Consider the following 25,603-nt stretch of genomic DNA (forward strand, 5'->3'; position numbering starts at 1 on the left):
TCAGCCCTCCGAGATGCTTGTTTCAGTAGTCTCAGGTCTGCAGTGAACCATGGAGCTGATGTCCTGGCTCGGCAAACACCCAATTTCAAGGGGGCTAGGATGTCTGCTGTGGCTACCATGGCCAGGACTAATGTGGAGCAAGGTTCAATGAGGTCTTCTTCTCAGTCCGTCAATTTTGCCATATTTTTCCTAAGACATCCCGCCACCAGGTCTAGAGTTGCCCAAACCCGTCGATAGGTACGGACTTGCTGTTTAGGTTTTTCAGGGCTCAGTATATAGACCAAAAAAAGAAGGAAATGATCTGTCCAGATAACTGGTATCGGCCGGAACGTGGACACTGCTTCATCCGCTGAAAAAATAAGGTCCAAAGTGTTACCTTTCCTGTGTGTTGGCAAATAATTAAGTGCAATCAAATTGAGATCACTCAGCCCAGATGTAAACCTAAGAGCCTGTGTCTCCTCAGTATCGTTTACATGTACATTGAAATCCCCCAGGAAAACCAAATTGGGGTGTGATAAGGTAGGATCTGCTATCAACTGCTGAAAACTATTTACAAAACGCTGAGAAAGAAAAGCGGGAGGGCGATAAACAAGCAGCAGGTGAAGAGTACAATTTGTCGTAGCCTGCATTTGAATCAATAGCAGTTCACAGGGTAAGGTATGGATGAGAGGGATAGTGGTGCATATGAGTTCAGAGGAGTAAATTAGTGCCACGCCACCCCCCATAGATGGCTCAGAATGGTCAAGATGTTTAATCACGTACTTAGGAGGGAGCAGCTAGGCAACGTCAGGCCCAGATGCAGAATTAAACCAGGTCTCTGTGATACATAAGATGGTAGGTTTGAGATCTAACAACACCTCACGTAAATAATCTCTGTGTGCCACTGCCGAAAGAGCATTAATCAAAAAACCCGTCCAAATATTGGCCTGACTTTTAATAAGGCACTCCTACTTCTTACGTCCTAGACCATTACGGAAATTCCGGAAGACAAGAGGCAAGACGGTGGAGTTCAGAGCTACTCCTCAATGGAGTATGTTATGAGCCGACTCCTCGACATTTCAACAGGGAGAGTCTCCACTTTCACCTCAGCAATGTGCTGTTAAGGTTGGCATTGTGTACCGGCCCACAGCCCTTCATGATTTTAATTGCACCGGATTGGGCCAGGAGGACATGGTACCCGGACCTTCTGAACATGTCCATCAAACCTCCAGTGCGTCTTCTGCAAAGAGAGGACCTCCTCTTGCGAGAGGAGGGTCAGGTTCTCCATCCACTCCAAGACACTCAGCCTTCACTCATGGTTTCTGAAAGGTTGAGATATAAGGATAGGGACATCCCTGAAGACATAATGGAGATTTTGCTTTCGGACAGAAGGCCAGCAACGAAATCCCCGTACCGTTGCCATTGGAATATATTATGTAGCTAGTGCAGGGATAAGAATGTAGAACCTTTTCTGTGCAGTACACCTATAGTGTTGTCTTTCTTGTTACATTTGGCAAATCTGGGGCTCCAGATTGGGACCATTAAAGGATACTTAGCAGCGCTTTCTATCTTCAAGCGCTCATCGGAAGAGGTATCATACTTCAAGATGCCATTGGTCATACATTTTATAAAGGGGCTCACTAATGGGTTCCCCCCTTCTCCATATCCAGGTCCAAATTTGGACCACAATCTTGTACTAAAATTACTTATGTGCGCTCCCTTTGAGCCACTCCATTTGTCTCCATCCGTTAAGATTATTGACCATTAAAACCATCCTATTAGTTGCAGTAACATCAGCCTGCAGTGTGAGCGAGCTACAGGCCTTATCTAGTAAACCTCCATTTACTACTTCCTTTAACGACTGGGTAGTTCTTAAAGATAAGCCAACTTTTCTTACGAAAATTGTATCAGACTTTCGTATATCCCAGAAAATTGTTACCATCATTTTATTCACCTCCACATCCTGCCAAGGAAGAGGAAATTCTGCACAGACTTGATCCAAGATGAGTACTTAGCTTTTACATCTCTAGAATTACTAAGTTCTGTCAAGATGTCCGACTTTTTGTTGGGTACACGGGTCACAAGTTGGGACCAGCAGTCACAAAAAAACTTTATCCAGGTGGATCGTATTGGGCATTACAGAATGCTATGGATTAGCTGGGAAAGATCGTACAGGAGGCCCGCGGGCCCATTCCACAAGGGGCATGGCAACATCTTCTGCTTTACAAAGGCGGATGCTGATACGTTATATTTATGTGGCAGCCACATGGTCTACCATTCACACTTTCACAGAATATTACTGTCTGGATTCATCTTCAGCTCAGGAAGGAGGTTTTGGAAAGGCAGTGTTACTGTAACGCTCACCTGACTCCCACGGAGGCGCTGGCCTGGTTCGCGCTGCTGTGACCTCTTCTAAGGTGATGCGCAGGGTTCGGAAGACGGACTGGACCGGGCCCCCAAATCTGGCTTGTCTGGCTCGCAGAAGTATCCTTCTGTAGGCAAAAATAGGGGATTAACTGTCTGCGGGGTAATGCAATCAGCCTCCCACCTTCCCCGAAACCCTTCTGTGTCTCACCTTAGGGTCTGGAAGGACGAGCTCTCCATCCTGCTTCTGATGCAGGGGCGCGTTGGTATCCAGTTAATTCCCTGGATTTTCGGATTGGTGAGAGCCAAACTTGCTTGGCTTCCAGGTAAGTTTTTTGATAAGAGGTTCCCCTTGTGTCCAGCATTAATGTACTAATGCTAGTGTCTTTTTCCCCATAGGGGCCGGGGTACGGAATGCCGGGGAACAGGCACCGACCCGAGATGAGAGCTGAAATCCTTGTAGAAATCAGGTAAGTCTTTAATGAGTGTTTTTTTGGTAATGTCTTTTCATTCGCTCATTAACGCTGATGTCTCTTTTTCCCCTTAGGGGCCGGGGTCCGGAAATGCCAGGATGCGGCGCGGACCCGACTGAAGAGGGAATGAATCAACAGGTAAGTCTTAACATGGAGATTTAGCTTTCCTTATTCCCTTCTCTCTCTCACCTTTTGTTCTGGTCTTTTTCTCCCTAGGCGCTGGGGCGTGACTGCGAATCCGGATAATCGCTGCTGAACATGGAGGCGCCCTGTAAAGGTGAGTGGAATGCGGCGCTGCAGCGATCGACGCAATGAGCTTTTAAATAAAAGTCTTCCTTTTCAGGATTGTCGGCGAGATGTCTCCGGGATGCGGATTTAGCAGGTAAGGACTTTTCCTTTTTCTGTTCTCTTCTTCTCTTCCTTTGCAGGTGGGTGATCCAGGATGCTGGCAGGCGTGGCAGAAGTCAGGATGCAGGAGCAGACACGGTGAGCGTCCAGCTGCTAGATGCAGAACAACGCGAAGCACGTGTGGCTGTTCGGGTGGGGTTTAAATAGCTTTGGAAGACGTTCCAGGTATGTATCCTTCCTCCAATCAGGTATGTATCCTTCCCTGACCACGCCCAGATGGTAAATTAGTCCCACAGGTAAAGCAGTTCCTTTCAGGCCTCAAGGAGGCCGGGATCCTGCAGCATGGTCTGCATCAGGTAAGTGCACCCATGCACTTCCATAATGAGCCTGGCGCCATAGGCGCCAGGACACTGTCCAAAGGGCCCCTATATGGGGTTGCTGGGTCCTTCCTTGGGGACTGGATGTCCGCTTTCGGGGACGCAGAGCTTGAACCTGCTCCCCGGGAGCGGGCATCATGACAGCACTCCCCCCCAAGGCCCCTCCCAAGGTTGTTCCCTCTGGGGGTTTTGGTTTGTCTGGGAAGAGTCGGTGGAATTTCCTGACTAATCGAGGTGCATGCACATGGTCGCTGGGTTCCCACGACCTCTCCTGAGGTCCGTACCCCTTCCAATCAATTAGGTAGAACAGTTTTGACCTAAACATTTTTGAGTCTAAAATGTTCTTCACTTCGAATTCGGGCTCCCCATCTATTAGAATAGGTTCTGGAGGTTTGAGTAGTCGGGTTCCGGGTACCACTGGTTTCAGAAGTGACACATGAAAAACAGGGTGAATTTGCATACTAGCTGGTAAATCAAGTTTAACAGCCACTGGGTTAATTATTGCCGTAATAGAATAAGGTCCCAGATATTTTGGGTTAAAAGTTCAAGGCCCTTTGAGTGGTAAATGTCTGGTAGCTAACCACACTTGATCCCCAATCTGATACGGAGGTGCTTCACTCCGATGTAGATCAGCATTCTCCTTGTATTTTCTCTTGGCTTGTTGTAAATGCATAGTTTTTCTCTTTGAAGGCTCGGGTAATTGTAGAATGCAGATGTTCTACTGCAGGCATTCCGAGGTTCTGAGGTGAGTCAAGGTTTGAGGTTCGAGGGTGATGCCCAAACAAAGTATAAAAAGGACTGTGGCCAGTTCCAGAGTGTACCGAATTATTATATGCGTATTTGGCTATCCAAAGAATGTCTTTCCAGTTGCTTTCAGATTGCTGTAACATACACCGTAAGTATTGCTCAAGGGTCTGATTTGTCCTCTCGGTCTGACCATCGGTCTGAGGGTGGTGACTGGTCGATAATCTTACGTCGATCTGCGCCATTTGACAACATTTGCGCCAGAAGCGGGAAATGAATTGGCTTCCCCGGTCAGAGATTAGTATAGATGGGAATCCATGTAGCCGAACAATATTTTCGAGGAATTCTTTGGCTAGGACAGAAGCTGAAGGTAAACCTTTCAAAGGAATAAAGTGGGCCATCTTGGAAAACAAATCCACAATTACCAGAATAGTATTGTACCCCGAACAAGCAGGCAGGTCTGTAATAAAATCCATTTATAGGGTGTGCCAGGGTGCTGGCGGTATGTCTAGAGGTTGAAGGAGACCGGCTGGTCTTTTCTTTTGACTTTTATTTTGGGCGCAAACACCACAGGACATCACAAAAGATTTAACATCTTTTCGCCAAAAGGGCCACCAAAATTGTCGTTTCACCTTTTCCTCTGTCTTGGCAATACCGGGGTGTCCCTCTATTAATGCATCATGATAACCGGAAATAACTAGTTCGTGCAATTCCTTATGTGGCAGGAATAAGCGTCCTTGGAAATAAGGTAAACCATTATCTATGGTAAAGTCTGATCCCTTTTGTATCCAATCCTGTAAGGTTGTAGGGTCCAGGAGTTGTTTCACTCTGGCTTGAATGTCTTCAAGCGTCTGTAACAAAGTCATGCCTAGAATCCTCTGTTCGGGAATTATTGGTACTGGTTCTGAGTTTGTATCAGATTCTCCCATTCCAATTCGGGATAAGGCGTCTGCTTTGCCATTCTTGCAGCCAGGTCGATAGGTAATCACGAAATCAAATTCAGCGAAAAACAAAGCCCATCGGAGCTGCCGTGATGACTGAGCCTTGGTGGTTTTCAAATACTGTAAATTCTGGTGATCAGTGATCACTGTGATGGTATGTCGAGCGCCAAGCAGATAATGCCGCCAGGCTTTAAAAGCGGACTTAATGGCTAACAGTTCTTTGTCCGTGATTGCATAATTAACCTCGGGTGCCGAGAATTTTCTGGACCAAAATGCTACAGGATGCAGTTGGTTGGTTTCGGGATCTCTTTGGGACAGGACAGCTCCCATGGCTAGGCTGGATGCGTCAGTCTCGACGACATAAGGGAGATCTGGACGCGGGTGTTTCAATATAGGTGCAGAGGTAAACTTAGCTTTTAAATCCTGAAAGGCCTGCTCGGCTTCTTCAGACCATTCAAAACGTTTATTTTTCCTCAAGAGTGCAGTAATGGGTTGTACCACGCGTGAAAATTCCGGGATAAACCTGCGATAGAAATTGGCAAAGCCGAGCATGCTTTGAACCCCTTTTACAGAGCTAGGTGATGGCCATTTGAGGATGGCATCCACTTTTCTTGAGTCCATTCTGACTCCTTTGGGTGTCAAGGTGAAAGCTAGAAACTCGACTTCTGTGGTATGGAAAACACATTTCTCCAATTTAGCAAATAGTTTGTGTTGGAGCAGTTTTTCAAGTACTGCCCTGACGTGTTTTCTGTGATCAGATTCCGAAGAGGAGTACACCAGAATGTCATCGATATATACGACAACACAAACATCGATGAGTTCCCGAAGGACATCATTCATGAATTATTGGAAGGCAGCCGGCGCGTTACACAATCCGAAAGGCATCACCTGGTACTCGAATAATCCGTATTTAGTACGGAAGGCAGTTTTCCATTCGTCGCCTTCTTTAACTCGTACCAGATGATGAGCCCCTCGGAGATCTAACTTGGTGTATATGCAAGCGTCCTTCACCTGTTCAAGGAGTTCAGGGATCAGAGGCAGAGGATAACGGTTTTTAACCGTTATCTGGTTCAATGCGCGGTAATCGATACAAGTTCTAAGGTCGCCTTCTTTTTTGGGCACGAAGAACAAAGCCGAGGATGCCGGGGACTTTGACAGGCGAATAAAACCATTAGCTAGGTATTGATCCAAATATTATCTCAAATGCAGATTCTCAGGTTCGGTAAGGGCATAAATCCTGCTACAAGGGGGTTGTGCACCGGGCACCAGATTGATTTGGCAATCGTACGATCTGTGAGGAGGTAACGTGTTGGCCTGTTCCTTTTGGAAGACGTCCTGAAAGTTTTGGTATTCCGGAGGTAGTTGCATGGAGGCAGAGGTTACAGATGCTAGATTAATCTTCAGGTTTTCTGGGTAGCAGGTTTGTGTACAATCCGGGAAGGTTATTCTCTTAGCTCGCCAATCAATTTGAGGATTATGTGTCTCTAACCAAGGGATTCCAAGAATAACCTGAAACTGTGGAGCCTTGATTACATCAAACACAACACCCTCCCGATGGCCGTCGGGACCAATAAGAGTCACCTCAGTAGTGGAATGTGTTACCGGTCCAGAGGCAATTTCAGTTCCATCGACTGTGGTGATGACATCTTTGCTGGTTTTAGGACGGAGAGGGAGGTTAATCCTAGAGACCAATTCACGATCCACATAGTTTCCAATAGCCCCACTATCGATGTATGCCTTTATTGCATGCAACCGCTTAGGCTGTTCTGGATCTACGAGAACCATTGGCACAATGAAATGCGAGGTCTGAGAGTTAGTTTTCAAGCTCGGCAAGCGGACCCCTACACTTGTCGGGCGGAGTCGTTTCCCGAAACAGAGTCTTCATGGTTTTTATCAGCGGCTCCTACCGCCTTTCGGGCGGTTTTGCTGGGTAATCTCGTAGAAAGTGTCCAGAATTCCCACAATAAAGACATAATTTTAACTGCCGCCTCCTTTCACGTTCCTTTTGAGTTAAGGGTCCTTTAACCCCTCCAATTTGCATAGGCTCAGAGACATCAACTCCTTTGGGATTAGCATGGGTCTTGACCAACACCCGGGTCTCAAACCTGGACCGATCTGCTTTTCTGTTTTGAAGTCTGTGATCCAATTGGACCACTAAGTCTATATACTCTTCGGATGTCATTAAAACAGATACAGTGCCTTACTGCCGATTTTCAGTCAAGAAATGAAGCACCAACAGTCTTTACCGACTATCCCGCCATTCTCCTAACCGTGGGCAGTTCCTATTCAAAAAAGAACACGTCAGTGTCTAAACATAAACACACATGGAGTGTATCTCAAAACAACGAAAAAAAGAAATTGAGGAAAGATCTGAAGGAACTACGAGCTGGGAGTGGCGTTAATAGAGTAGCAAAAATTAAACATCGAAAACAATTATATCGAAACTGGACAATAGCTTTTGCCCTCCAACGTGACCAAGAACGCGGCGAGGAGATGCTGTCCTTGATAAGATCTCAGAACACCAGAGATATTTGGAAAATTTTAAATATGGTCCAGGCAAATCAAGCTGTAATTATGGCTAACGGTATACCCGAGGCGGCTTGGGTAGCGCATTTTGGAAACGTCTTCTCATCCACTGGCAATACGTTAGTGGATGAGAAAAACGGTGGAAATGTGCGCTGGGACACTGTAGAGACCGTGGAGAACATAAGTGGCGCTATAATAAAGTTAAAAAACTCCCGAGCAGCTGGCCCAGATGGTATATCGAACATCATGCTTAAACAACATCCTCAGGTATGGGCCAAGTTCATAGCTGATCTATTCGTGACAATAGCCTCCTCCAGGACAATTCCATCATCCTGGTTGGAGGCTATAATTGTCCCGATCTATAAAGGCAATAGAAACGTACCTGCCAATTATCGCCCTATCGCGTTATTGGATACCATCGGGAAAGTTTTTGCCTCGTTCTTACAAGAAAAAATCTCAGCTTGGGCCTGCTGCTGCGGATTAAATGATATACGACAAACTGGTTTTACAAAGGGAGTAGGTACTGAAAACAACCTTGTTATACTTAATCTGCTAAAGTTGGAAGCTCTGAGAAGTAAGGGAAAATTGTTTTTTGCATTCATAGACATGCAACAAGCTTTTGACGGAATCAACCGAGAAAAACTCTGGGGAAAACTAGAAAAATGGAATTGTCCACCTAACATACTGAATCCCATAAAAGCCTTACATGACTCCACATCTGTAAGAATAAGGTTGAACGAAAGTGGAGTTCTTCTGAAGCCATTCCAACGAAAAAGGGAGTGAAGCAAGGCTGCCCGCTAGCAGCGATACTTTTTAAATTATACATTGCAGACGTGCCAGACACACTAACAAAAACTCACTGCTTTCCTCCCAAGCTTAACGGCAACCCTGTAAGCTACTTGATCTACGCCGACGACTTCGTCCTAGTTGACAAAACGCAAATAGGGCTACAGAGGCTACTAAATACACTGAACACCTACATGATGGACAACGACTTAAAAATCAATTTTGACAAAACAAAAATTCTGAAATTAGGTCATGGCGAGGGTCATAAAAATAAGAACTTTAAATGGAAACTAAATAACGTCCTGATTGAGGAAGTGAGCTCAATTCGATACTTGGGTATTCCATTCTCCAAGTCAATAAGAGAACGGAGCTGGGTGTCCGAACTCGAAAAAAGAATAAAAACATTGTCCCTACAAGGGGCAAGGATACACTCGCAATTTGGAAAATTCTCCCTGATTCCAGTACGAACCTTCTACCAACAAAAGGTGATACCATCTTTGACATTTGGTGCAGTCACAGGCTGGAACATCGATTTTAAGATCTGGTCTAAATTTGAGGGTCTATTCTGGCGTCGAGTGTTAAGATTACCTAAATACCTGTCAGTATCAGCAATCGGCTATGAGCTGGGACTTGAACCGATGTATGGAGCTGTCATCTGGAAATCAATGACTTTACTACGAAAGATGTCGTCAGAGAAGGTTGAGCCAGCATTTAAACTGTTTAGCACACAAAAAAACTCAAATATAAACACCCTACAAGAAGTATGGGCCGAAAAAGTAAAATCAATTATGCAAGCTGTAAACGTCAATATGGAGATGCTAATAGAACGACCCCAAAATGCAAAAAAAAAATTGAGACGTCAGCTCTGGATCGACAACACGGGAAAACTCAATGAACTAAAGACTGCCATAGATCTGAGCATGATTCTGAATAAATTAGACTGCTTACCGAAATACTTGAGTACTTTTCCGTCTCGTCATCACAGAGACAGCTTCTTGCGATTAAGAACTAACATTTATAAAACCAGACAAATGTGCTTTCTCCGACACATCGACAATGTAAAAGACCCTTCATGCAGGTTTTGTGGAAATCACCCAGAATCACTAAAACACCTATTGACTGATTGTCACTCACTGAAGGACATAAGGTCTCTCCATCTATTTAAATTCGCTCCCCGAACGGATTGCATGGAAGAATTGTGGCTGAAAATTTTAAGCGGGACCTCAGTTCACTTGACTTGTGCAGCTATAAACTTTTTGGAGCAAATTATGAACTAACGAGATGTCAAATCCCTGACGACGACTCAAATCTGCAAAAGTGAAGTGACTGAGGAAGAAAGTTGGAAAAAAAAAAAGATTGTAATAAAAGTTTGTAAGAAACTAGAAATTGCAAAAAAAAAATATATATATATATATATACTCTGTGCATTCTTGGGGCGGATTTACAACTTGTGCCAAGACATTTTTAAGTTCTCCGCGTAGGCCTCGATAAAACAACGTGACTCTTTTATCCTCTGGCCATCCCGTTTCCAAAATTAGTCTATTAAAGGTTGCAATATAGGATAGGAGGTCCTGATTGCCCTGTCGCAGGGATAGAAGTTCGTCATACAGAGCCTGCCCCTGAGAGTGTCGAGCAAATAACCTTTCCATGTTTGCTTGAAACCTTTGAAAATCACGGAGAATCGGGTCATCTTGAGTAACCAGTGGAACTGACCAATCGGCAGCGCAGCCGTTGAGATATGACAATACAAAGGCTACCTTGGTCTGATCATTAGGGAAGGCCCCAGGTCTGCATAGGAAGTGCAAACGACACTGATTCATGAATACGGCGAATCGTTTGGGGTCCCCAGCAAAGCGTTCGGGTGGGGCCAGCGGCATGTTTCCAGCTAGATTAATCTGCACAGGGTTACTGGAAACCACAGGAGCGGGGTTCCCTCCGGAACCGGGTAGAGGAGTTTGCCCAGCTTGACCTTGCAAAAGCTGTCTGGCCAGGTCATCAGTTCTTTCCTTTGATATTATTAATGCCCTCCTGAGGGCATTAGTCTCTTGACGAGCGGCATGTACTTCGGCCCGTAATTCCCCCAGTAATTGGGCCAACTGATCAGTCTCAGAACTTTCCATAGCGCCTGGGTGGGAATTTGTAGGAAGTCTTCGCGTTCTGTAACGCTCACCTGACTTCCACGGAGGCGCTAGGCCTGCTTCGCACTGCCGTGACCTCTTCTAAGGTGATGCGCAGGGTTCGGAAGACGGACTGGACCGGGCCCCCAAATCTGGCTTGTCTGGCTCGCAGAAGTCTCCTTCTGTAGGCAAAATAGGGGATTAACTGTCTGCGGGGTAATGTAATCAGCCTCCCACCTTCCCCTCTCACCCTCCTCGAAACCCTTCTGTGATTCCTCGTAGCGTCTCACCTTAGGGTCTGGAAGGACGAGCTCTCCATCCTGCTTCTGATGCAGGGGCGCGTTGGTATCCAGTTAATTCACTGGATTTTCGGATTGGTGAGAACCAAACCTGCTTGGCTTCCAGGTAAGTTTTTTGATAAGAGGTTCCCCTTGTGTCCAGCATTAATGTACTAATGCTAGTGTCTTTTTCCCCATAGGGGCCGGGGTACGGAATGCCGGGGAACAGGCACCGACCCGAGATGAGAGCTGAAATCCTTGTAGAAATCAGGTAAGTCTTTAATGAGTGTTTTTTTGGTAATGTCTTTTCATTCGCTCATTAACGCTGATGCCTCTTTTTCCCCTTAGGGGCCGGGGTCCGGAAATGCCAGGATGCGGCGAGGACCCGACTGAAGAGGGAATGAATCAACAGGTAAGTCTTAACATGGAGATTTAGCTTTCCTTATTCCCTTCTCTCTCACACCTTTTGTTCTGTTTTTCTCCCTAGGCGCTGGGGCGTGACTGTGAATCCGGATGATCACTGCTGAACATGGAGGCGCCCTGTAAAGGTGAGTGGAATGCGGCGCTGCAGCGATCGACGCGATGAGCTTTTAAATAAAAGTCTTCCTTTTCAGGATTGTCGGCGAGATGTCTCCGGGATGCGGATTTAGCAGGTAAGGACTTTTCCTTCTTCTGTTCTCTTCTTCTCTTCCTTTGCAGGTGATCCAGGATGCTGGCAGGCGTGGCAGAAGTCAGGATGCAGGAGCAGACACGGTGAGCGTCCAGCTGCTAGATGCAGAACAACGCGAAGCGCGTGTGGCTGTTCGGGTGGGGTTTAAATAGCCTTGGAAGAAGTTCCAGGTATGTATCCTTCCCCGACCACGCCCGGATGGTAAATTAGTCCCACAGGTAAAGTAGTTCCTTTCAGGCCTCAAGGAGGCCGGGATCCTGCAGCATGGTCTGCATCAGGTAAGTGCACCCAAGCACTTCCATAATGAGCCTGGTGCCTATGGCGCCAGGACTGATGTCTTTTATGAGCCTGGCGCCATAGGCGCCAGGACACTGTCCAAAGGGCCCCTATATGGGGTTGCTGGGTCCTTCCTTGGGGACTGGATGTCTGCTTTCGGGGACGCAGGGCTTGAACCGGCTCCCCGGGAGCGGGCATCATGACAGTTACATTCTGGCCATAACAATTCTTAAGAGCACATCTACAGTTCTTACTCCCTCCTCCAAAACTGACACTGCTTTGGGAGTCTAAAGATGAAGAATATGTGGGAGGACACAATCCATTTGAAGAACAAGTTATTTACCCCTGGTAACTGCCTTTTGACTGGATGTTCTTCCCATGTATTCCTCATCTTTAGCTATCTTCCTGTAAAGGGGGACCCTCTGCACCCCTCAGCTTGTGACACCTGCAGACAATGGCACTGGAGACTGGACAAGTAGGGAGATGGATGTCCGGGCTGGTTCAAAATATCATCTTTTAATGCATCTTCACAGGACACCAGGAACAACAGCAATGAGCTCCCAAATTCACTTCCTTTTATACTGTTTTACAGCTGGTGCAATACTTCATTTTTTTACGCAATACATACTGATTGGTCAATACAGTTTAAACCAAACCCCTTACTTGCTTGTGATTCCCTGGTTTTAACTGCCACTCACCATGCCAACATGGCACTGCCTGCCAAGAAATTCTAGATATAACTGCCTTCAATGAACTGCTGTTAGAGAATGATTTAATTTTTTTGCATGACTATGGGTTTTTCCACCATCTTGTTTTCTGGCAGCCATTTTAGAATCTGCCTGACCGTGTCTAGTCTGAATGCTCTGTTCAGCTGTAAAATGGCTGACCAATCTGCTTTTAAGCAAAATTCATTTTCTGTTCAGTTTTCAGCCTAGATTTTCGATATTCACAATATATGTGTAATACCTGTGATACCCTCAGCTGCATGAGGCATTCTGCCCCTAAAAACATGTCACCCTAAAATGTGCTTTTTGTCCTAAAAATTGCTACAATTTGGATTTTTGAAATACTGAAACTATTGATCAGCATGACAAGTTATCTGCATTCAGTTTGAGAGGAGGTGGGGTCTAAGACCTAGACTACATTCCTCTTCAGCTGCATCGGAATTTTGTTTTCGACAGCGGGCTCTGTGCGTCAATGCGGTCCGCTCAGTGTCCATCAAGGGCCAAACTAAAATCGTTGTGCACCGCTACAACATTATTATCCAAGCGAGAGTACCACCTGCTTGCAGAATCACTGGTGGTTCATTTTCAGGCAATAGTGACATGCTATTATTTCACAGAAATGTGTTTACTGTGGGACTTTCCATGATTAAAAGTGCAATGTACCCAGAACCATATGCCTTTTAAAGTGGGGTTAGTGACTGTGTCCTGCCTCTTATAAGGGAGATACCGCAACAGATTTCGGGCTGATCTACTATGAAAAAAGACCCACTAACTAGTGCAATTTAGTCTTGTGGTTCTCTCTGCTAGTCTGTGGCCATTCCATCTGATTCTGTATGACCAGCAGCAGAAAATCAAAGGCAACTGTTGATGTAGCAGATTCTCCCTTCGCCATTGTGTCCTTTCAGAGGTAACAGTCCTTAGGTAAATCTGCACTGTTATTTTGAGGCTTTGTGGTGTATTAAGGGACCTTGTGAAAACTGCCAGCAGGTGGGTGAGTGTCTTTACTGGGGCCTTACTTTAAATCTCAAGCTCGTGGCAACGACATGTCTTGTAACTATTCAGTGACCATTTATCAGTATAACCATTTGAGGTGTTGTATTACCCCTTTAGCTGCACATAGTATACGTGTATGTGATTTTACTTCCATAAGAAAGCATTGAAGTCCTGGCAGTGAAAGAGTGAGCCACATTTGTGGATACCTTTCAGTTCTGTTCTGTAAGGCCACCGTAGGGGCAGCATTGAGCATCCATTTTAGGTGCATTGTGTATGTGCAAGTTTAGTTGCAGTGTTTTGAAAGGCGATTGGCTGTTAGTGTGAGGTTGGGGCATGCTCTCTATTGTATGAATATTTTGCACTGGGACTTGGGATCCCTTCAAGCATGATCTGTTTACTGATGTGATTGTTAGGACAGTGGCTGGAACATATTTCTTATTTTTGCATTCACAGGTATCTGGTCGGCAGCGATGGATGGCGATTTGGGGAGAGTCAAGAAGTTTATTGAACTGGGGACAGACCCCAGCCTTCCAGACAAGTCTGGTTACACAGCACTGGTGAGGGCTCCTGGGCATTAATGGCGGAAAGCATGTAAATTGTTCTTGCTAGTGTATGGGGAAAATGAAAGGTATCTCCTTAGGGAACATAGACACTTAGATTAGTTGGTTAAAAATACATGCACAATCCTCTGTGTATGTCTGGTCACCACGTACCTTTTCACTAACTGCTCACCTACTCTATCCTAGATGACCTCACTACATTCCATCTTAATTCTGCAGCTACTAAGTAATTATATATCTCTGTACTAAATTGTTTGACACCACCCCATTACATTTTTTTCTAGACATTTTTCTAAACATCTTTTATTGGCATTTCAACTAAAATTATGCTGAAAGAAGGTAAAATACATAATTGCTTTACTGATCATCTCCCTCTTCCGCCCTTTCCCTGACACCTTCAAAAGAGGTTTACTACACATGTAAAAAGGCAATCGTACATCCGAGGTCAGTCTAGCATCACGTTTGTAAAAGCTTTTTGTATTAATTATCTGAGATACTTGGTCAGTACTAAAAGAAAGTAAAAGAGGAAAACCGCTCCGTCTTCCTCATAAACACCCAAACTGTGCATCAAAGAGATCAATGTTTCAGTGTTACCTCAGGCATTCAACTCCAATATGAGAGCCTGTTAAGGTTCCATGCAGTGCATGCTAATGTCTTTAGCCAGATAATCTAAGACTGGGTTGCGCTTTTTATAAATTAACTATCGCTGGAGTTAATGGAAACTGTCAATTGTTCTAAGGCAAGTATGTGCCTATTCCTCTGAATCAATATTATGAAATATAGGAGATCTGCATCATGCCACATTGATCCAAGTGACATCCTGGCTGTCGAAGTCCTTCCATCCCCAGATAACATACCTTCAAGTTCTCGGTTGCTGAGTCCCACAATCGCCAGGTCTAAAGGCAGCTCAAATCCCATTATATTGTTAATCCCACTGAAAGCTTTCTTCCAAAAGACCTTCAGTGTGTCCAATGCAACACACACACCCTTTAGGGCCACATAGGGGCTCATGTTCGGTGGAGGCTTAACGTTAATGGGAAGCATAAATGCCTTCCATTAACGTGACCCCCCATTTTCAATCATTTGTATGACGGAGAGGGGGGTGGGAACGCAACTTACATTTCTGCCACCTCCTTCCTTTTCTGCCATGCAAATGTTTATGATCCCCATGGGGTCTGCCAGCTTTATGCACCATCATAAAGCAGGCGGATCCCATAAGGATCCATTTTAAACGCCTCATGTCATGCGAGCACGGCAGATGGCGTTAACGATTACGGACAACCTTTATTCTTAATTGTGAACACTGCTTAGCATTCTCACATGGGAAGCAGTGTTCACAATAATAATTAAAGCTGTCCGACATGCAAGCATGTCGGGCAGCGTTTAATTGTATGAGCAGCGCTTTCCATGTGAGCATGGCAAGCACCGCTCACAATCAAACGTAAATGCTGCCTGGCATTGCTGGCAGGTGGCATTTACTCACTTTCCACTGCGCAGTGCAAACGTGACAGGCAAAAGGCGACGTACACACTTGTATGCTTTTTGCCCTTTACATTTGCACCCCACAGTGCAAATGAACAAAATTTGGCCGCGGGGAACCGCTTACAGTAGAGTGTAAACGCAATGGGTCCATGCCACCAAATTCTTAATTTTATCAAAATGAGCTCCATAGTCTCTAACACTCCTCTGACTGAGCAGGGAACCTCTTGTGTAATTGAGCACTCACTAGATACCAATCATAAAAGATTTAACATCAAAATGTTCTGTGTTTACACATTGGCATTACATTTAGGAACGTCTTTTTGATTGCTGCAATGAGTAAACTGGTATTTGCAATATCGTTTTCAAGTTAAGCACGAATCCCAACTTCTCTTTTTTTGTGCAATTTCACACTCTTCTATACCAGTGATATTAATGTTTAACTCTGCTACGCAAATCAAGTAGCCTCTCAAAAGCTTTGTGGTAACTACGGGCTGAATCTTGTGTCCAATTTGGATCTATGCCAGTCTTGTTTATGAATCACAAAATCTGCCTTGGATTTCTGAAAGGATTTCCTGTTTCCCTGCTAAAGTCAACCTCTACACTTATAACTCCACAGTTTCGCGTGTCTGCCCTTGCACCTTACATGCCTATCTCTCTTTGGCAAACTATTACGCATGTACTGTACCCTGCCGTTCGCCCGTTACTGTACTTTCAACTCACATTAGACTCATACCCGCCACTTAGCACAAAGAACAGGCGACCCACTGTAAATATTACATCACATGTGACTCCTTACATGCGTGTCTCAAAAAGTGCCTACTATCGCTTCTTTTCTTGTCCATCACCTAGGATGGCACATCTCGCGTAAAGCCTTTTACAACAGTACGATCGATGGTGTAGAACCTGCCCACTATCTATATTGCCCTACCCGTACCTCTGTACTATACTATACCACTGGTAGCGATTCATCTAGTATTCCCTACATTGTACTACATTACGGCCATTACACTGCCTGTACTACATTACTGCCTGCATTACGTTACTGCCACAAGCACCTTCGGTCTCGTTACTACCCCTAACTGTTTATAACACAGGGCCTCATTCCGAGGTGGGCCGTAAGGGATACCGGGCACCGTTAAGGAGACCGGTGCCGGTAATCCCTTACCACCCAATTCTTAGGTCCCTTAGCGGGAACCGTAAAGGACGTGTGGTCTGACCACACGTTCTTTACAGGCCCCGTTAAGGGACCTTGGAGCTAATAACAAGCCCGTTATTAGCGCCTTCCCATTGAGCCCTATGGGGGCTCAAATGGGAATGGGGAATGGCATTTGGAATGGGGATTTACCGGGTCCACCTAGGGCGGAATGTCCTGGTAAGTCCCCTCTCTGACCAGATCGGACGCGTACACGATTTTGGAGGCAGCCATGGAGCTAATAGCGCCATGGCTACCTCCAAAGTCGTAATGAGGCCCACAGTGTTTGCATTGCACTGATTCGGTGCCTGAAACGAGTTCTACAGCCCAAATGCTCGGCTAGCCCTTGCCCTAACACTGCTACACCCTTGATCCTAGCTATAAACTGACCGCTTTATACTTCCAGGTGGATACCTAGGGACCTAGTATCAACTGTATCACCAGTCTGTATTACGACAAGCCCTCCGCCAACATACCATAACACTAAAAATGTCCACTCACCTCCCCGTACTTCCTGTATATTGCTCTGGTTATGCTACTTCTCTGCCCCACCCATGCTTTGATATTGGCTGTCTGCGGCATCCAAGATGCCCCTCATACACACTATGTGCCTCCTACTTGCTCCACAGCTCGCACTTGGTTCACACCTAGGAGACCTCCCTGCATCAGCTCCACTGTCAGCCCCTCAGCGTTACCCGACTCCTCCCAACCACACCTCCTATCTCCATCACCTGACTGTGCTGGTTAACATTGTACTCCCTATTACTAACTTGCCCCTTGCATGTGTCCCTCCCACCTGTAAACCCGAATACTTCATGTAGCAGCCTGTACCGTGAGATCAGGCTGCCCAAATTGTGCACCCAAACGTATGCCGCATTTTACCTACCTGTAACTGCATGTTTTGATATAGCACCCCGTAGCATGAGGTGAGGCTTTCCAAATTGTGCACCCAAACTTATGACCTACCTGTAACTGCATGTTTTGATGTAGCACCCCATACAATGAGGTGAAGCTTTCCAAATTATGCACCCAAATTTGCGTTGTCTCTTACCCACCTGTAACTGCATGTCTTGATGTAGTACTCTGTACCTTGAGGTGAAGTCCTCCTGTGCAAGGGTCCTGTAACCAATGCAAGCTACCACCCTTACGAGCTATTCATGCAATGACTGTAAACTTTCTCTGCAAGTAAACACTGTAACTTAAGCTAAAGGTGCCTATATGCCTCTGGGTTTTGTGCGCTATAAAAATGACAAAAATAAAGTATATCCTTTATTGACCTGCAACCTGGCAAACGTGTCCCTCAGGGATCTAAGTGATTACTGCGTGCGCAAAAATACTGAATCCGAAACTGTCGCATTTGAAAATTGTGCTGTGCAGTGATCCCAAAGATCACTTTCTCTCGCATTCCCCCACCCCTACCCTCGTACTCTCCTTTTTCGGTGTCACACTTCTGTGTGTACCACTGACTCCACTCTATCCCTGCGGCATCAGTTCCATCCCACTAACGTGGGTCGGAGCAGGCACCACAGGGTCCTTTCTTCATTTTTGTTCTTTTTGTTTTTAAACTTTATTGTCCCCCGCTTTCAACCTCATGGAAGCGAGTGACACACCCGCAACATCCGAAGCCCGTAATGTCGAAAAAGGGGAGCGGGTTCCCATTGTTCCCATGCCGAATGCGCAGTGCACATTCAGCATTTTTTAATGATTTCTTCTCCCAAATCGATCCCTCAGGACGGTTGTGAAAACTAAATTGGATGCATTGGGGTAAGTGGGGATGGAAAGGAGGGAATATTATATTTAAGGGCTGCTTGATCCCAGATATGCAGCCTTGTACTTGTCACTTTTATGCAATGCACATTTTTGGGACACTCACGCAGCCATATAACATGAACTAGGGGTTGACCTACAATGGTGTGGTCTGTGTGTTTCTTTTCGGTTTTGTCTTTGTGCCTATTCAAAGGAATTCTCAGCTGAGTTCCGGTAAAGTAAGCTCTCCAATCTAGAAATGCCAACCCTCCTTTTTCTTCGGGGCTGTAAAGCAGATTGCAGTATATCCTAGTCCCTCACCCCCTCTTCCTCCTCCCTCCACACACACATGCAGAAAACACTTTCTGAAAGGATTGGTTTTGGGGGCTGGAATGAGGTGACCCTGGAAAAGATAAGGGACAATACTTTTTATTTTTTTACTCTTTAAACTCTCCAAAGCCATGAAATGCACACCGATACACATCTGGTCACATCTTCCCTAATGTGTTCCAGAGGGTTTAGGTAACTAGCCTCTGATAAAGTAACAGTGTCGTTGGGGATTTGAACTCCTAAGTATCTGATGATTCCCATACACTTTGAAAAGAGGTCTTAAACTAGGTCATTGCTAGTGTCAGATTGAGTAATTCCGGTTTAGTTTAAATACAGAGCTCACAACCTTCTCATAGTTCTCTAGCTCTTCTATGAGGGGCGACAGCGACTGCAAGAGGTCTTCAGGACACACCAAGATGTTGCTGTCAGACAAATTAAGTTTATATTCTGTTTTTGAATGGTTTTATGTTAATATTGGTGTTGGCTCTATTGGTGTCTGTTCATTTACTAGGTTAGGTCCTCCAAATTGAGGGCAAAAAGTAGGGGAGAAAGAAGTGGACCTGACTTTGTCTCTCAAATGTTATAGGGAGTCCAGGCATGCTAAAGAGTGGAAGTTGAAGAGAAGACGGTATGCTCAGACCATTTGCCTTCACTCCTTGTCGTAGTGCCCTGGAGGTGACCCTCCGTCCCATGGCTGCCCTCTGTCCCTAGGCGTGACATTTGCTCCCAAGATCAAGGCGCCAGGTGGCGATGGATCGCATGGCACCCACAATGTGTGTGTATGTGGTATCTCGCATTGGTCCCCGAACAACAAAATGGCATATTGCGCTTGCCCCACCCAGAAGTACTGCTCCATGTCCGGCACTGATAGCCACCCTTATCAGATGGCAGAGTCGGTGTCGAGTAAGATATTGGGCATTGCGCTAGGCCCACACGACCAAACACTTACCTGAGCACATATCTGAGAGGGCGCAACTCGCCTTTGCTGCTTCTCAGCCAGCCCGTCGGCTCCAAACTACGTCTGCCTTTGGAAGGAAAAGAGAGCAGAACATCAACAAACGATGGAGAACCCCTCCCAAGAGACACAGACACTTAATCAGCAAACCACCCAATCACAAGGCACGTATTCAGTGCCATTAACCTCGTGTTGTGCATCCCTTTCCCCCTTCCTCAACTGAGTGCAGACTTACTCCGGGGAAACTGAAGACTCACTTAGAGTGAGCCCAGGTCATTGCTGGACGAGACCTAGGAACCAGCCAAAGAATTCCAGACGGAGGGGAGAGAACACTGTCACATGAACAGGCACACAGCACTCCAGGGCTAGGAGCTAGTGGGTGGATCGTGGGGAATAGTAATAGCAACTGTGTTCTCGTTTCTACCACTCTGGTTCACTGAAGACCCAATCCTGAAGACGTAGGGGCCTAGCGCACACAGAAGAGGGTCAATGCCATCCCGAGGCCATAGGGAGAAATCACAGGCCAGCCTCCCTCCATTGAACACCCCCTGCTGGTTGTGCTACAGCAATCGGCCCAATGGCAGGTGTGCCGTGTTAGGAGGCGGGTGTGCCGTGTTGGGAGGTGGGTGTTGACATCAGACATCGGTGTCCAGACATCCCTAGAGGAAGGCCACCAGGTAGGAGGTTACAGGACCACCATCTTAATTAGTGCGACTCTGCCCAGTTGCAAGATGGGCAACCTCACCAATCTTACCCGCCACTACCACAAGTGGCTTCAAGTAATTTTTTTCATACATTATTTTGAGATCAGTGGATACAGCTGCCCCAGGTATTTAATTTTATATTCCTGCCAGATGAATTCCAGGTCTTCACTTGTTTCCCCAGACCAAGGGTGAGCGGCAGTAACTCTGATTTTCCCCAGTTTATTTTTAAGCGCAAGAGCATACCTCATGCATGAATGTCTTCCATCACCGGTGCTAGATTGCAACTGGGGTCTCAGATGAGGAGGAGCATGCTGTCTGCATACAATGAGATTAGGGTTGATCCCTCAAGGACCAGTATCCCACGATGTGAGTGATACTTTCATGGAAGGCATGCCTGTGGTTCCTCGGCAAGGGCATAAAGGAGTGGGCTGAGTGGACACCACTGCCCTGTCCCTGTGTAGAGCCTGAAGGAGGGGGAGATTGCACAGTTGGTATGAACCTCTGCCTTGGGCGAACTATATAGGAATTTACCCATATTGACTAAGCGTGGCCGAAGTCCCCCATTCGGTGTAACACCCTGAAGTGATTAATCCCAGTCGAACGCCTTCTCGATGTTCAACATGGCTAGTACCGTTGGCACGGTGGGGTCCAGGCCATAGAAAGGGTAAATATCCTACACAGATTTTGCTGGGTAGTCCTGCCTGGAATGAAGCCCGACTGGTCCAACTTGGCCAATTGTGTCTTCAAGGGGAGGACACGGTTGGCCAGTATTTTTGTTAAGATCATGTTCTCCACAGTCAACTGGAGACAGCAGCTTGTGTAAATTGCACGGTTGCTCTGGCATATCCATTTTCAATAGAAGATTTATAAGAGCAGTTTTAGTTGATACTGGGAGCCTGCCAGCATCAAGGGAATTGTCATAGGTATGGGGCCAGAATATTAAGATATGCCTTATAAAATTCTGCTTTAAGGCCTATGACAATCCTCCAGATTGCCCCTTTACATGAGGGTAAGGCGGTGCAGACGCTAACTAATAGTCCACCAAGGGGTGGTAACATGGGGGAGGACCTCATGGGAAGGATCTCCCCTCCTGGGGACAAAGACATGAGTCTGGGATACGGCCCCCTTTAGTCCTGACCGCTCAGGTTATTAACACCCCCGAAACCTTCTCTACCTACGAGGAAGTCTGAAACTATGCATTTTTGTAAACTGCCAGACAATCTAGCTCTGATGAATACAGGGACGAGAAGATCCCGAGCAAGTTACAATCAAGTACGAAGAGTGCTCGACCAGCTGTTGTTAATGGAACTAACATTACGCGGAGGCAGTCCCTGCTATTTAAACCAAACAGCAAAGACGGGCAGTGTTCTGTTCTAAATCCAAATCCGGCAAGCGAGGACACTGTCAAGAAGCCTGCAATGCTGTAACCGTGCTTCGGGAAACTGCGGCGAGTCTCTACAGAGTAGCAGAGACGAGTAGCAGGACGCCCGGGGAGCATCTTGCGAGTCGGCTGGGAGCTGGTGACTTGAAGTGGAGAAACTGAGAAGTGATGGAGTGACCTGTCATGGGTGGACTGTGCGGTCAGAGACCTGCACCAAGACTGTCCACTCAGGCCTAGTACAGAGCCGCGCAGGTGAATGTATGGGGAGCATGAGAAACTGTGGTGGTGGCGTGACCTGTTACAGGTACACCGTCCGGTCTGGAACATGAGCCGAGATGCCAGCAGCACCTGAGCGCAAAGAGAAGCGGGCCCACAAAGAGAAGTAGAAGACGGAAGAACAAACCCGCAGCTCCTGGCGAACCTGGTGAAACATTCCCTGAAAGAAAGGAACAGGCATAAGAATAAGTCCGGGAGGGGGCTGGGAAAAATTCAGACTGTGAATAGAGCAGCAGAGGGTGTTGCTGAAGAGAAAGTAGTGAAACATTATGAGACAATTACCTGACCATTTCCACAAGAGTGTGATACTGAAGAGTCAAGGAGGACTGAGGGAGCCTCTTCATCATCCCAGTGGGGGCAAGTTAAAGAAATGTAGAGAATGTAAGAGTGAAATAAGTCCTTGGAGGGAGCTACAAGATTTGTTAAAGAAGTTGATGATAAGATAGCCTGAAAGAGGATATAAAACTGGGGAGCAAGCTAGGAGAGGGGAGTTACTCTCCTAGCCCCACCTGGATTTGTTTGGAAACCTTGGAACATTTCCTGAAAGATTTTGAGAGACTGATACCCAGGAGAAAGGAGCCATTCTCCTGGGTTGTAGAAATAACAATTTTTCTTATATTAGGATTTATGCTTAAGTGGCAGGGATAGAATAGGAGTCTGGACTAGGACTGTGAACTTTTGATTTGAACTACACAGACTTCCTGACTGCCCGAGTTTTAGTTTGTTTGAGGTATGGGATATGTAGGTTTGATTATCCTGGAGCCTTTAATTGCCACTGCGGTCTCCCCTATGGTGATATCGGCATTCAGGCTTTCAGCCTGTTCATATGTTACATGCGTGAGATGTACTTTGTCTAGTAAGCTAATTATATCGTTGTCCAGAGATTAGGACTTTGGGGTATAAAACTCTTTATAATAATCTAAGAAGATATTAATTCCTCACTCGTTCAGGCATCTATCCCCAGCCTGGTTCCTCACTGCTCTGATAATGTGCTGACCTTTTTACTGTCTAATAAGCCTTACGAGTAGGCAGCTGGGTCTATCTTACTCTCCATATCGTTTGAACTACATGAGTCATGCACCGTTGAGTAGTATGTGTATGCTCTTTCTTGGTGGTGCTCGTGCCGCCACTCATCAGTCAAAGTATATAATTGAGTAATATCCTGCCAAGTATGAGCGGCTCATGGTAGAGGTCTATCCTTGGAGGACGGTCTATCTAGAGCCAGGTCTGCGATCATGTTAGTCACCTGCCCATATAGTCAGCACTCTTTATATTTGTGGAGAAATCTAGCTGTTCCTTGAAAGAAAGACCAGTCATCTAGGTTAAGGACATAAACATTTAATAAAATAATCTTCTTACCATTCACTTTTCCCATGTGCAGTACGCTGTGCCCCCCTGCATCTGTTTTAGAGCTAAACAGCTTGAAACCTAGGGCCTTGTGTATAAATGTGGCCACCCCCTGGATCCCGATGTAAACAAAGAGAATTTGCTGAGTCCGCCTCACAGTGGGTCTAACCTTTTCCTACTACCAGAATACAGGTGTGTCTCTTGGACCATGAGAATGTCTATATTATGCGTGTTCTGAAACGTGACATGCCTTTGTTGACTCTCACTCCTTTTATATTCCATGTCATTATCGATAGCACTTTTCCTTTGTTACCCTAACTCATCCTGGGAGAGGCCCACAATTATTGTACTTGCAATTATAGCTGGGCTTTTTTGCGTCTGCTCACTATTGCCCTGTACTACACCAACAAACCATAGTTAACTCCAGAGGGCTATAACTGATTTATCACAACTGGAATCGATCTACCAGCCCCTCCCCGCTCCCCAGCCCTCCCACACCAGGTCGCCAACCTGACCACCAAATCCCTGTGACACTTAGAAAAGGAACATCAAATATTCAGCGATACACGCACTGGGGGTAGATGGGGCACTGTGGGCGTGAACATATTTAATTACATGCAGACAGTGGAGGGCACTTATTCTTGGAGGCAAAAGGCCCAGCCCACTGTCATAATGTGCACACAGGTCAGTCCTTACCATTCATTGGCACATCCAGAGCTGGGCTCCCACCTCAATTTCTCTTCAGACTATTAACTGCTGCATGGTCTGTGAAGAAGTGAGTTTTTCAATCGACTGAGACCCTGATTTTGGATTCAGGACAATCGAGCATTGATTGCACTTCCAAATCCAATATTAGAAAGCTACAGGTGTCACAAAATGGAACTGTTTGCACTGCTAAAGACCTTCTACTTTCCCCTAACTATATCTGCTACACTAATTTAACTACTACTGTCAACTGACATACTTAGCAGTATTTAGAGGAGCCTGCGTACTCTCACCACATCCACTATATTAGGGTAAACCGTAGTTCAGCATGCACACCCTGTTCCTTCTAACCTGCTTGATAGGCATAGTGCTCACCCTTATCAAAAGCACTCAGAACACTCATAGATCAGTGGTATCCATCCACATCCATTCCATCTTCCAGAGCTCCGACACCCTGAAGAACCTACCCAGTCTCACATATCATACATCGCATACAGTTATGTACACACCTTCACTTAGTTCCAGACTACATAGACTTAGGACTCGCACTCACCTGAAGAATGTTGCCAGCATATCTATTCTCACAACCTTCAGGAATTCCCGCCTAGGATCACGGACCTCCCATAGAGCTAGCAACAGTTTCCACCATGCCACTATCAGCAACCACACCAGCACCCAAATACCTCACCAAATACCTACCCACAACACCACCAATCTTCACCCATCCACACTAAAAACAGGCCACACACGTCCTTCCAAAAATAACAACCAATATCGGACGTACAAATGTGCACTACTCAATGTCCGCTCTCTCAATGAACATGCGCTAGAAGTGAACAATCTAATCTCCAGCCATGACCTGGACATTATAGCCATCACGGAAACATGGCTACACGAAGCTTCCGGCCCAGTCATCAAGCTAACACTCCCTGAAGGCTATTCTATCCTCAGACAGGACAGGCCTGAAAAAACAGGAGGGGGTGTAGCATTAATCTTTAAGGAGGACATCTCCATTAGGCCTATACCCCACCTAAGAGAAGGGAATGTAGACATCCTATCAGCTAAAATAGCCCTCTCTCCAAACACCATAAATATCCATCTCATCTACCGCCCACCTGGAGCCACTACAGACTTCCAGTATCAAGTCACCCACCTCTTAGGCAATAATATCAAAAAATATACTAAAACATTAGTACTAGGCGACCTCAACTTAGGTTTCAATGACTCTAATGATAAAGCAGCCACGTCCCTCACTAAGGACTTAGTCGACCTTGGCTTCTCTCAGAGAGTCTCCTCTCCCACTCACATGAAAGTTCGAATCCTAGATT

At 46.0% G+C, this 25,603-nt stretch overlaps 1 protein-coding gene across 1 annotated transcript in view; it reads left to right on the plus strand.

The window, feature by feature from the left end:
* Nucleotides 1-25,603, plus strand: part of ANKRD39 (ankyrin repeat domain 39) — a 387,583-nt gene that overhangs the window by 313,352 nt on the left and 48,628 nt on the right. The window contains exon 4 of the mRNA XM_069620261.1: nt 14,051-14,154. Coding sequence (XP_069476362.1) covers nt 14,051-14,154 — 104 coding nt within the window. The remainder of the gene's footprint in view (nt 1-14,050; nt 14,155-25,603) is intronic.

Source organism: Ambystoma mexicanum, chromosome 10 (genome assembly GCF_040938575.1).
Source record: "Ambystoma mexicanum isolate Mex_15411 chromosome 10, UKY_AmexF1_1, whole genome shotgun sequence".
NCBI classification, from domain to species: domain Eukaryota; kingdom Metazoa; phylum Chordata; class Amphibia; order Caudata; family Ambystomatidae; genus Ambystoma; species Ambystoma mexicanum.